At 43.2% G+C, this 13,925-nt stretch overlaps 1 protein-coding gene across 1 annotated transcript; it reads left to right on the top strand.

Annotated features, from left to right (window-relative positions):
* The first annotated feature begins 236 nt into the window (after positions 1–236).
* On the top strand, positions 237–10,060 carry LOC136128259 (ETS translocation variant 3). The gene is made up of 4 exons (XM_065884055.1): positions 237–282; positions 876–1,113; positions 2,374–2,489; positions 8,074–10,060. The coding sequence occupies exons 1-4, from the start codon at positions 237–239 to the stop codon at positions 9,207–9,209; spliced, it is 1,536 nt and encodes a 511-aa protein (XP_065740127.1). The 3' UTR covers positions 9,210–10,060.
* Positions 10,061–13,925: the final 3,865 nt, after the last annotated feature.

Here is a 13,925-nt window from a genome sequence, read left to right as displayed (position 1 = left end):
CAGGTGGGAGATAATTATGGCCTTTGAAGCTGATGACTTGAGCACCATCATTTGATGACTTGGGGATTAGCAGTTTGGAGGTGACATGTTTGGAAGAAAGAGGGTTACATAAGGAGGGAAAGACAGGGAAAAAGAAGTTTGGGGAAAGGCTGTGCCAGAAAACATTGGGAGGATAATAACTAAATAGCACCTTAAAGTAATTGATGTGGCTTGTATCTCTCAGCAGGAGGGTGAAAATGAAAGCAGGCTGTAGCATCGTGGAAAAGCCAGAAGGAGGTGGAGGTGAGCAGAAGTTAATCATCTTCTGACATACCTGGAATGTCCCTCAGTGGTTCCTTTTCTCTCCACTTGGGCTTGGTTCACAAATGCCAGACCGTGGCTGACAGCCTCTTGACAGGGTAGATACTGCTAGGACAGTCGTAGGCTTGTTTCCTATGGATGAATGTTAACATGTCTGGTCACCACACCCTTATCCCCGAGCTTTAGAGTCTCTTTCCTGTTAGAGACACAATTCCAACCTTGAGGGTAAGGTGGTATTTTCCTAAAACATTATCTTTCCTTTTTGTTCCCTTTGGAACTTTCATGTCCTTACAGAAAGCAGGCATGAGATTTAGTAAGATCTGAAAGGGTAAGAGATTAGACACCTGGGTGCTGCTGCCCAGCTCTTATCAGATTTAATGATTGCCACAAGGAAAGGTAACTTCTCTCTGCTTTCCTCTCGGCTATTGTGGTTAGCCCCAGCTGACCGAAAGGGTGTTTGTGGCATGTTTGCACAGCACTCTAGAGATTCTGAGCATTGGAATGTGAGGTTGGGGATACAGGTATGTATGTTCCTAGCTCCTGACTACCTTGATCTTGCGCTTTTCATATTAAAGGGTATCAGTTTCCTGATTGGGCCTATAAAACAGAGTCGTCCCCGGGTTCCCGGCAGATCCAGCTATGGCACTTCATCCTGGAGCTGCTGCAGAAGGAGGAGTTCCGCCATGTCATCGCCTGGCAGCAGGGAGAGTACGGGGAGTTTGTCATCAAGGATCCAGACGAGGTGGCCCGCCTCTGGGGCCGCAGGAAGTGCAAACCACAGATGAATTATGACAAGCTGAGCCGGGCCCTGAGGTGAGGGAAAGGATTCCCAAATCCATTGTGTTAACAGATTGGAAGGAGACTTCAGTAGTTTGGTGAATGTTAGATAAAAAAGGTATCAGGTGATAAGAGACTACGCTAGTGAATAGGTGTAGCTTTTTTTTTTTTAGGTGTAGCTTTAAAGTGGGAGTGGGAGCTATTGAATCTGGGTAGCACAGGCACAGGAGGAGAAAAGGCATATCTTTGGTTATATGTAGGAGGGAATTCCAACGTGGCTGGCACTGGATCCTGACAGCCAATTCTGCTCTGTAGTGGGCGAGAATGTGTGGTGAAACCTGGATTGGAGCTCATTTATAATCCAAATGATTAATTTACACTTCCCTGTTAGAAATCTCTTAGAATTTCTCTTTTTTAGGCTCTCCTGGAAGAAACTAGAAAAAGAGTGAAGCAAGCACACAAGAGAGCACTCACCGCATGGTAGTGCCCTAGCTATTCAGGAACCAGTCAGTGAGCTCAGTGAGTTGTCAGTTCATAGGTTGCTCCAGCATGTCTAAAGATTGGTCACTATAAGTTTTCGCAGGTTTTCTTTTCCCCTTGTCAGTCTTTACATTTCATAACCCTTTAGCCCTCCAGGGGCCAGTTTATAACCTGTGCCACTGAATAGATTCAAGCCTCAGGGTTCTAGGTACATTGAAATCCCCTTGCCTTCCTTCACTGTTAGTGACCCTGAATGTAAAATCTGGGCAGCAGCGTTGCTGGAGCCTCTCACTTCCTTTTGAAAGTGAAGTAGGCCAGGCTGACTGCTGTTTTCCAGATCAGGGTGTACCATTGTTTGACCTGCCACCATAAAACAGTTCTACATTCCTTTGTCTATGCCTTGAGCTTAGGCCTCCAGACTAACCACATCAGGTCTCCCAAGAGATTTGTCTGCCCCCACCTGGGCAAGGCAGAAAGGAGAAACAAGGCAGTGACATACAGTGGAACAGGAAGGAAATGGACTAAAGAATTGAAACCATAGAGAGAGAGAGAAGAAAGGTGGTTGGGGCTAGGATAGGTGTTCAGGATCTCAAAGTGAGATTGTCTTTGTAAAGGACTAGAATTTAGTTGAAAATTGAATGGGAAAAGTACGCTCTTAGGTCTCCCAGCTCTAACCTAAGGGCAAGGCTGCACAAGAATGATAGTGATGTTTGCAAGTAATACTCAGCAAGAATTGTTGATCTTAGTGGTTACCTAAGTATATCAAAAACTGTCAGTAGCTAGAAGATAAATTGACGTGCATTCCTGTTTTTACAGATACTATTACAACAAGAGGATCCTTCATAAAACAAAAGGGAAAAGGTTTACTTATAAATTTAACTTCAACAAGCTGGTGATGCCCAACTACCCGTTCATCAACATACGGTCAAGTGGTAAGATGCAAACCTCTCTTGGTGGGGAATAAATTTTGAGTTGAAAAGGAATTTTAAAAACCCAGGTCTAATATGTGATCATGTAAGTCCCAGTATATAATGCTGTAATACCCTGCCTAGTTGGTTGCTTCTCTCAGAAGCTTTCTTCTGGACCCTCAGAAACCGAAATCTAGGACATAGGTACATTATGAAGGGAAAACACACCCATGGTTTCTGTTATCTGCTCAGTGTGACTGGGAAAAGGAAAGGTGATCCCAGCAGGGGTTCAGGATTCCAGAAGCATATGTTGATTTAGGGAGTTGATGGGACTTTTAGAGACATATGTTTATAGAGTCAAATATGAACGTAAATTTCTGGAGGAGGATTCAGTTTGAGACACACATGTTTGAGTTATCCTTGAATGGACAGTTGTAGAAATGATCAGAAATAGACCTTCAGTGTAAAAAAAAACCCAGGTCTAGGATTTGTCACATTTAAGGGGTATTTAGAAACACCAAAGTAATATGATCCCCTGGATTTCCTCTGCGTTCTTGCTCAAGTTTTCCCATTCATCTCACAGGAAGTGATAGACTCTGCAGCATCAAGATAGATTTGGTTTATTTGGTTCCTTTTTCTGCATATTATTTGTCATCTCCTAGATATTATTGCATTGTCCTCTTTAGGAATGGTGTTCCATAGGTTTGTGTTGATCTTTAAGTTCAGGACTCAGAGTTTTAACACCCTGCCCAGTGGCTCTTTCATAGACAAGAACTAGCTTCTACAAACACTTCCGATTTTCTATGAAACAACCAAGCTCACCCTTATCAAGTGAATATCATCAAAACCACAGCATCCTTGATCACAGAAAGGAGGTTCATATGTTTGCAGTGAAAAGCAGTGTCTTTGATCTGCACCAACAACGCCTCAGAGAACAGGACTCTGGGGTTACTTGACCTTCTCTCCTCTGAAGTGCTGCAAGGCTTCCCCTCTAGGCTCTCCACAGGACGGGTTTCCATTACAGCTTCTCACAGAGGTTTTGGGTCTGCCTCTCAGGGATGCAGAAAGCAGTCTCTGATAAGGATGTTTGTTTGTTTGTTTGTTTGTTTGTTTTAAGATGCAAATCAGACCCCTGCCTAAGAAAATAGATTGTGTTTAACTAGTTTCTGAGCAGTCCATTAATGCTCTGTCCTTGTGGCATTGTACAAGGCAAAGAAATCTGATTGTGATTCTGTAGTATTACAACTTCTCAGAGAAAAGTTGGAAGAAACCTGAAAAATTAGAGCAGGGGTGTGGCTGAGAGAATATAATGCTGAGATCCGTGGCAGATATGTAATTACTACACACAACAAGTTAGGGCAGTTTTAGCTTGATGTTGCTATCATTACAGTTCCATCTCTTCTGTAACCACTCCCTTCTGTCCCTGGGGCATGCATTTAAAAAAAAATAAAAGTGGTATTGGAATGCATCTCTCTAATTACAACCTGTTTTCTTTCCTTGTGCCTGAGGGAGAGGCGTTAGGAAATCAAACCTGTTCTAACCACTGGAATCTTGTTTCCTCTATTTTTCACCCTTACCCCCCTCCTGTGTACCTAGAGGAATTTTGACTCTAGCTGGGTATACCAGAGTGTGTGAGTCTTGTTCTTCTGTCTTTGACCCATTTTTTTTTCTATTGAAAACCCACAAGTCCAGCCACTTGGACAACCTGGAATGGGGCATTCATCAGCCCTTGGGAGTAATATGCTTTTCCAGGGAAAGGAAATCTGGACCCTCACTATATGAAGACTCTGGTCTAGAAACCTAACAGTAGTGGCCTAGCACCACCTATTGTGCCTGAAGGTGGTTGAACCAACACTGATCCTTAACTAAGCTCAAGATCCTAATCAAAAAGTCATGGGGAAAGCAAAACTTTTAGGGATACTACTTCGTTTTTACATCCTGGTTGCAGATAACCCCAAAGAACTAGAGTCATTAGTTCATAGAGAACTTTTACCCAGATAGACCAGATGTTTCAGGTTAACTTTTATGATGATAAAGGAATGTAACATTTATTGAACATCTACTTAATGGAGGTACTTTTGCCTAGTGTTTTTGTGAATTAACTCATGCAAATCTCCTAGCCAAATAAAGTATACATCTCAGTACCCTCATTTTACAAATGATAAAATTAAGGATGACAGGGCTTCCCTGGTGGCGCAGTGGTTGAGAGTCCACCTGCCGATGCAGGGGACACGGGTTCACGGGTTCGTGCCCCCGTCCGGGAAGATCCCACATGCCAAGGAGTGGCTGGGCCCGTGAGCCATGGCTGCTGAGCCTGCGCTTCGGGAGCCTGCGCTCCGCAACGGGAGGGGCCACAACAGTGAGAGGCCTGCGTGCCGCAAAAAAAAAAAAAAATTAAGGATGACAGCAAAGTCAAAGATTGATCAGAGTGGCTTGAATACAGTTATCTGTTGGACACTTTCTCAGGAAACAATTCTTGAGAGATTGAGCTATTGAAATAGATCATACATTCCTTCTCTGGTTTGGGATTCATTCATTTGTTCAACAGATAATGTATTAAGCCCTAAAGAAAAAGAAAAAGATAATGGGGGAGTTCTTTCCCTCAAGGAACTTAAAAGCAGGAGAGATAAGATATATGAGGTTTAACACAATTCGGAATACAATGTGGAATGTGATAAATGCTCTAAGAAGCAGAGCTATGTGGATTAAGATCCTGGAGGCTAGAGAGATATTGTCTAGATGGTGGGTTGATACAGTTGGGCTATTTTGAACTGTGTGTTTTTAAAAATAGAAGCAATACATTTAAATTTTTTTATTATTTTTTTAATATTTAATGTTTAAATGTATTTTTAATATTTACATTAAAATGTATTTTTTAAATATACTTACATAGGAAACCTTGGAAAGATACACAGAAGATACTAGTAAAAATGCTGCCTGTCAGGGTGTGGGGAGAGAGCAGACCAGTTCAAGGATGGACTTGAGACCTCACTTCACCCCACCCCAGTTTTTTTATCTTTATTTTAGGAAACTTTAAAGCTACAGAAAAATTGAGGAAAAAATTGAACATCGAACACCCATATATCCTCTATCTGGATTCACTAATCAATAGATAAACATTTGCTTTATAGTTCCATATACTTTTTAAATCTTCTGAGATTAAGTTGCAGATGTGACACTTCATCCCTGTGTACTTCAGTATGTATCTCCCAAGTACAAGGACATTCTCCTTCTACTCACAATAACATTACCATACCCAGGAAGTTTTAACATGCTCTAATACTATTATCTAATATATGGTCCATATTTAAATGATACATGCCTTTTAAAGTTTTGCTTTTTTAATCATGACTATTGTCTAATAAAAAATTATTTATTTTAACAAACACATGCAGTTTGCTATGCGCTGGTACCGGTTGAAGGACTTTACAGATATTAACTCTTGTAGTTTTCATAGCATGAGGATTAGTCCTGTTATTATCCATTTTACAGGTAATGAAACTGAGGCACGGAAAAGTAAGTAAGTTACCTAGAGTAACACAGCTATTAAGTGGTAGGGCCGGGGTTTGAACTTAGACAAGGGCCTTATTCCGTTTTGCTAAAGGGGTACAAAAACCAGTTGGTTACTTGTACCAGGCTACAAGGTAGAAGGTGCTGGAACTAAGATTCAAACCCACATTTTCCAGCCCTACTACTCTGATTTCATAGTGGCTCCACGAAGGTTGTCTTCTTCAAAGCAGTGTTATTCATACTTCTTTTAGCAGCAAACTTAGTTTTCAGACAAAATCTTAGATTTGTTATCTCAACATACTGATACAACATATAAAAATAGGGCTGCTGCAGTTACTCGGAGGTGAGGGATCCAGAATGCCACCTCCAAATTGCCTTCCTTCACTCCCTCTAAATGCATTTGGAAAATGCTATGTATTCTGTCTCCTTTTTGCAGATTTACAGTATACCTTAGCCTGTGTAGGGACTGAGATATCCTCCAGTTTAGAAAAAACAAAGCGGAAAACTAAATTGTTTAGGAGACGAGACCTTCTCTACCACCTCCCTTCCCCCACACACATTATACTTATTCAGTCCTTCAGAACACATAGAAGTGTTTTTTTTGCTTTTGAATAGATGTGCTCTTAATACAAAATAAAGATCCAGGAGAATCAAAAAAGAATAGAATTTTAGCCATTGTAATAAGCTAGTAGAAGTGATGCTTTGGAGACCCTCTTGACTCTACTCAAATTATATTCAAGGTCATCCATCTGTTTTTCCTAATTGTGCAATTAAATCAGTGGTTTTAGAAAAAAGACCTGCAGACCAGTTTTCTGCGGAACATCATTTTGAAATGCTGCTCTGCACAGTGTTACTCAGGCACATGTGCCAAGAAAGCTGCAGTCTTGCACATACCTACCGACTCCAGAGTCCTATCTGAGGATGACTCAATTACAACAAGAATAGAAGACTGCAAGCAACTCCTACCCACATCGTATCGTGCACCTTTTTTGTTTCTTCTCCTGGATCACCACACTTCACTTATTTGGGTTTTTCTTATTTTTTCTTCTCCTTTATCCTTCCCTCAGAGTAAAAATAGCCCTCCTGACATCATCAGGAGCCCCTGATGCCTCCCAGGCGCCCAAAGGATCCCTGAGCCCTCATACCTCTCTTATGCTCTGATTGTCAGGAGGACCTTTTGGGGGAGTTGAGAACTTGTGAGGCTCTGAAGTCGACATGTGTAGCACAGTGTTGGTTTCTGCCTAGAGCTTCAGTTTTTAGTCTGTGAATTTGGGGAAAGAGGTAGGTACTCGACTTTCTCGCAGCATCCTCAGTGCTTGAAAGCAGGATGGTAGTGGAGATCATTATACAGAATATGTATAATAGAAAATAGATTGGAGAGGTTTAAAAATTTTTGAATCTCTACAAAGTAATGACTGTATATCAGAAATGATAAAAGGTATACCATGAGAACCTACCTTAACAAACATAGCCTCTTTTTGTGATGTTTTTGTTCTTAAAATGTGGTCTTGTTCGTGTTCATATATGTGAGGTGCAGGGTCTTCAGCCTTTTAATGCATTGTTTACATACATATCGTTCCCAGTTTCGTTCATTGCTCTCGGTTTGCTTGCTTACTTTATAGATATGGCCAAAATTATGAAAAAAAGAAAAGATGGTTTGCAAAGCTGAGAGTTAAAGCAGGTGATATATATACAGTGTTTAGAGTTGCAGAGGAGAAGGCTGTAATAGCCATTCATTCATTCAACTGGCAGTTATTGAGCACCTGCTAATTATTAAGCCCTGAACTGCTGGAAATCTACTTGCAAATAATAGGAAGTCCCTGCCTTCGTGGGATTTATGTTTTAGAATACAGATAGACAAGTGAATGATACTTTGGATAGTAATGAGTACTGTGAAGACAGTAAGACTCTAGAGAGAGGTGGCAACTAAACTGAGTATAGGAAGCTGAGGAGACAGGCAGCTGAGGGATTCAGTCCAGCCGGAATGTTTATTTTCTGTTGCTCTTCAACATCTTGTACTTGTTTAGCGTGAGTAAAATTGCTGATAGTGAATGACCGGACCTCCAAAGTGGCCTTTTTGTCTTTTCCTCCCTCACAGGTGTGGTTCCCCAGAGTGCGCCACCAGTGCCAACAGCCTCTTCCCGCTTCCACTTCCCACCTCTGGACACCCATTCTCCAACTAGTGATGTGCAGCCAGGGCGGTTCTCTGCTAGCTCCCTAACTGCTTCTGGCCAGGAGTCAAGCACTGGCACTGATAGAAAGGTGGAGCTTTCGGAGCTGGAGGATGGCTCAGCCGCTGACTGGCGCCGGGGTGTGGATCTCATGTCCTCCCGAAATGCTGTCGGCGGAGGGATTGGCCATCAGAAGCGCAAACCTGACATCATGCTTCCCCTGTTCTCTAGGCCAGGGATGTACCCTGACCCCCATAGTCCCTTCGCCATCTCTCCCATCCCCGGCCGTGGAGGCGTCCTGAATGTCCCCATTTCACCAGCCCTCTCCCTGACTCCCACCATCTTCTCCTATAGCCCGTCGCCAGGCCTGAGCCCCTTCACCAGCAGCAGTTGCTTCTCCTTCAACCCTGAGGAAATGAAACACTACCTTCATTCTCAAGCCTGTTCTGTGTTCAACTACCATCTGAGTCCGCGGACATTTCCTCGTTACCCAGGGCTCATGGTTCCACCGCTGCAGTGCCAGATGCATCCTGAGGAGTCAGCCCAGTTTTCCATCAAGCTGCAGCCCCCACCTGTCGGGCGGAAGAACCGGGAGAGGGTGGAGAGCAGCGAGGAGGCAGCGCCTGTCACTGTTTCCACGCTGGCTCCTGTCCCCCCGAGAATTAAGGTGGAACCAGCCTCTGAGAAGGATCCTGAGAGTCTCAGGCAGTCGGCACGAGAAAAGGAGGAGCGCGCTCAAGAAGAGGGCAGTGTGCCAAGCAGGACCACAGAAGAGGAAAAAGGCACCATCTTTGCCCGCCCGGCTGCACCGCCTGTCTGGCCCTCTGTACCCGTTAGCACCCCAAGTGAAGAACCCCTAGAGGTGACTGAAGACAGTGAGGACAGGCCTGGCAAAGAGCCCGGTGCACCTGAGAAGAAAGAAGATGCCCTGATGCCCCCCAAGCTTCGGTTGAAGCGGCGCTGGAATGATGACCCTGAAGCCCGGGAGCTGAGTAAGAATGGCAAGTTCCTCTGGAATGGGTCAGGACCCCGGGGCTTGGCAACGGCTGCTGCTGACGCTTAGAACTGGAAGTTGATTGGGAGCTGTTTATACTATAATCAAACATACATGTATTTATGTAGCAGGATTTCAGGGTGGGGGGTGGGGAGGGAATTAGGCTGGTTTGATCCTTCTAGGGGCATAGACTTGTATTTTTATGTTTGGGGGATAGGATGGGGGTATCTTCTGTTGTAAATTAGATGGGATGTGAACACACTTTTTTTCCTGGTGAGTAGGACATGGGAAGGGTATTGAACTGAAAGAAGAAAGAGCCTCTGTTTCCTGTTGAGGCTTACACTTTCTGACAAACTCCCAGAGGGCCAAGATACTGTTGGGTCCCATGATAGTTCAGGTTCCAGACTTGTTTCTTTTCTATTGTATTTATATATGGAAAGCCATTAATGAATTTATTTTGCTCTGAGACATACACATAAAAGGGAAAGGGGCGTGGTTGGGAGGTTGAGCAGTGAGGTTGAGCAGTGAGAGACCATTAATACTAAGTATTTTGCCTGAAATGTTTCTTTATAATTATTTCAGGGGAGGAATAAGAATCTCAGTCTTATGGGGGCAGGAGGATGTTCAGGTGTTGCTCTTTTTCTTTTTCCCTTTGTTGTTGTTTGGCTTCTTTTTTTTTTTTCCTTTTTATAAAATGTTTTCAGGAAACGTGAAATGTACTGCCAGTTAGAGCGGGGCTGGCAAGGCACAGGCGCTGAGCCTTCAGCTATGTTGTTGAGACAGGAAGCCCTGCTGTGAATTTCTTGGACATTTCACCTACTTCACCTTTTAAGAAGCCATGAGGAGTTATAAACTCTTGTTCAGGGAAGAAAGAGGAGGGCAGGAGGATGTAACCCAATGCCTTTAAAAACAAAAACACAATGCTCTTTTTTTTTTTTCTTCATGGTGGGTTTGGGGAGCCAAACCAACGTGTGACTGAGCTAGTTGACTGAGAGACGTGACAGAGTTGAAGATGTCTTTCTGCAGTGTCTGGTTCTCTTATCGTCTTCTTAAGTCAAAGCCTTAACAATGAACATACTTCAACATGATACGGGTCTGTCAACGTAAACCTGTAAAAGGGCATAGACGTCTTTTCAGATAATCCAGGAGTGTTGGAAGATGGTTAAATTTTAAGCTGGTATTTAATCATCCCCCCTTGATGTATTGGGATAGGTAGCAAAAAGGCAGGATTGTGGGAGTTAAGGGCAGGTGATACCTGGAAACACAGAAGGTAGCTGGGGGTACAAGTGGATGTTTAGGAAGCTGAAAGAAGCGGTAGACAGGAGACACAGAAGGGAGACAGATGCCAAGAGGCCTGGTGTAAGTGAAGCAGTGGTTGTCTGTCCTGTTGTGGTGTTGCCGTTCTTGCCATACCCATTCCCCTAGATTGTACTAATTCTCATGATCAATTGACTGTCCTGCCTGAGACCCCAGGAATTGTTTCTTCATGGGAAATTCCCTTCCAGCAACTTCAAAGGAATGGGAAAGTATTGATCTTACATGAATCAAAAGGAGCCTGGATTAGGGGCAGAGAGAAAGAAGCCACGGCCAACTGTGTGTGTGTGTGTGTGTGTGTGTGTGTGTGTGTGTGTGTGTGTGTGTGTGCGCGCGCGCGTGTGTGCGTGCGTGTGCGCACATGTAAGTACACAGTAGTATACAGAAATACCGAACATGGCTCAGATCCACGAGCAGCAGAGAGAAGAAATAACTGCGTCTCTGATAGGGGCAAGGAGTGGGCACGGGGATGTTGTCTAGAAGTTGGAGAGATAGATTCCTGGCTCCATCTCAGCCTAGGTGAACTCAGTGTACTAAGAGGCACTTGAGGGTTGTCTTCTCATGGTGGGGGGGGGGGTCTATTTTAAACTGGAGTGCGTGCGTGAGAGAGGGGCCCAGGAGAGGTTCGAGCCGGTGGGTGAGTTGTTAGGTGGCTTAAGAGGACTTGAGTCCATCATGCTCTTTTTCGGCAATTGTCCTCCCCCTTGTTTGATTCAAATTCCGTGAGTGACTTGTCTTTCCCTGGGAAAAGGATTAGGAGAATGGTCCCTGACAACTCAGGCTTCGGTCAGGCTGCCTTTGGTTGGTTGTGTTTTTGTCGGTTTCTTTCTCTGTACCTCGACTTACCTCGAATCAGAAAGCAAGCCCAGGCAGGTGGAAGAGGCATCTCTGCTTGGCATTGCCCAATCTAACCAGGGAGGCTGGCTGCCCACCGTCTCTGTCCACTAGAGGGGAGGGCCGGCAGGTGTCAGTATGAACTCAGGAATAGAAACATGAGGCCTTTAAAATAAGAGGGAGAAAAATCCGTGATGCAAACCTGTAACCCCCTAGAACCCAAGTGCCAGAATTAATTCCTAGATGCTGCTTCTGTTTGAATAAAAAGTCACAGCTTTTACACTTGAAAAAAACACACTCAAAAAATGTTCAACTCCATGAAAACTGTTTTTGGCTTTAAGAAATTGTTTGGTGTTTAACTGTTTCCTTTGATTGCCATTCCACCAGTAAATTGTTGGGTGATTTGCACTGCACACTGGGGTTGGGGGGAGGGTCCTACACAGAGCCAGACTTGGGCTTGCCCGGGAAGTGGACCAGGGGATGTGGAGGTCACTGATATTTCCTGGAGCAAAGGGGTGGGAGATAGTTTTTCTTCCCGGAGCCCACTCTGGGCAGCACCTGTCACCAGCCTGGCACAAAGCCAGGCCTTTCTCTTCCGCGAGCATCTCATCACTGAACAGCAGGTGGAAAGGGGGGGACAACACCAGACGTATTTTGCCTCCCCATTTTTTCCACCTTTTGCTGTGCCAAATGTTTAACATTTTGCAGATACAGATCTTGAACATGTATTAAGAACCTGTTCAAACTGTTTGCTTTTTTGACTCTAGAGAAGAAAACAGTAGAGATCTCTTCAGGGCATCCAGCCTTGCTGAGCTTTTCTTTTTTTTTTTTTTTTTTTTTTTAAGAACGGCTAGGAGTGAAATATAAACAATTCACTAAGTCCCTTCAACCCCCAGTTTTCAAGCTGCACTGCATTAAACCCAGCTCGCTAACTAACACAGGGAATTACTGCACCCTAGTCCTCAGTGGGCCAAGAAACTTTCAGAAGCATTAAAAAAAAAAAAAAAATAGTTGAAGTATACCACTTCTCACCAAGCGGGTAGAGTCAGTTGGCTGTTTGTCCCTTGTTTTTTATTTATTCCATAATTATGTTTGTGTTTTTTGTTTTGTAGACAGTAATGGAACATACTTTTAAATTTTGTTCAAAAGAGAAAAAACTTTGATCCAATCTTTCAAGAACTGTTCCATTTTTTTGTTTCTTCTTGGGGGAAAAATAGTTACCAGTTAATTTGTTTTGAAATATTTAGGCATTCTTTGAGTTATAAAATTGCGATGCAGGGATTTTGGGGAATTCACATGTGAAAGATGACTTCACTAGTTATCCGCTTAAGCAGAATAAAGTGTGTATATGTACATAAAATGTAAGTAATCTTACTCCATTGTGCAGTGCCTTTTAGATGTTCCGCTTTCTATAAAGTCTTCAAATTTTTGCATATATATATTATATATATATGATGTAATGTTATAGAAATATATGTATAATATACATATTTTTTCCAGGGGTATCTGATAGCTCTGTATTTTGTTATGGAAGTTGAAAGAAAAAAAAGTATTTTACCTCAGAAATTAAAGTTAAATAAAATTTTAAAAAAATACTTTTAAGTAATGTTTGCAGAGCGTTGGTTTTGTTGTTGATACACTAAGCCAAGGTGGTCGTGCCAGAGAATGTGCCGCGTGCGTGCTAGCTCACCCACCTCACACTTTTTATTCCTGTTGTGCAGAGGCCAACACGGTGAGGGTAGGCCCCTTAACAGCTTTGGAGGTTGTCAATTTCCTTGAGTCAATAGGTGCTGCTAGATAAAGGACAACTGAAGCCAGGGACACGAGTTAGTGGGGAAATTTCTACCTCAAGATTGATTTGAGGATTCATTAAGAGTACATGGCAAAGCCCGACCCAGTAGGCCACCCTTTGTATGAATCTACATGAGATGTTCAGAATAGGCAAATCCACAGACAACATAGGTTAGTGGGTGCAGTGGAGAGTGACTGCTAATGGGTCACATATTCTTTTTGGGGTGATGAAAATGTTCTGGAGTTAGTGGTGATAGTGGTACAACAATTTGAATAGAAAGGCCACTGAATTAAAATCACTCTAAAAGGGTGACTTTTCAGCCATGTGAATAATAAACCCAGTAAAGGTGATTTGGGGATTATTGATTTTGTTTCGTTTTTAAGTACATGACAAGCCAGTGCTAGGGAAACCTAGTATTTCCCAGTAGAGGACAGGAATCCAGAGGAGTAGGAGATCTTAATGGGGTATTGAGTACCATACAACACACCCTAAGGAAAATGGTGCGGGACTAAGTATTCTCATTTTACTCTTGAGATAAGGCAAAGTGATCTTCTAAAGATAACAACATTGGTAGAATCACAGCCAGGTGTTAAATTTGACTTCTATGGAAGGGTCCTGTGAGTTCAGAAAGGCCGAAATTGATGAGGGGTGAGGCTGAAGAGGCAAACTAGGATGGATTATGAAGGGTCTTAGGAGACACGGAGAGTTTACATTTTACTCCGCTAGCAATGGCCATCCCCAATATTACGCAAAAGAGTTTGGGCTAGACCACAGAGGAGCACGAAGGCCAGTTTGTCAAATTAACATTTCTGCTTAAGAAGACTATTAACTCATTTTGGCAGGAA

The sequence above is a fragment of the Phocoena phocoena genome, chromosome 1, assembly GCF_963924675.1.
Source record: "Phocoena phocoena chromosome 1, mPhoPho1.1, whole genome shotgun sequence".
Lineage (NCBI taxonomy): Eukaryota > Metazoa > Chordata > Mammalia > Artiodactyla > Phocoenidae > Phocoena > Phocoena phocoena.
The sequence above is the reverse complement of the archived record's forward strand: the minus strand, read 5'-3'. Positions and strand labels throughout refer to the sequence as shown.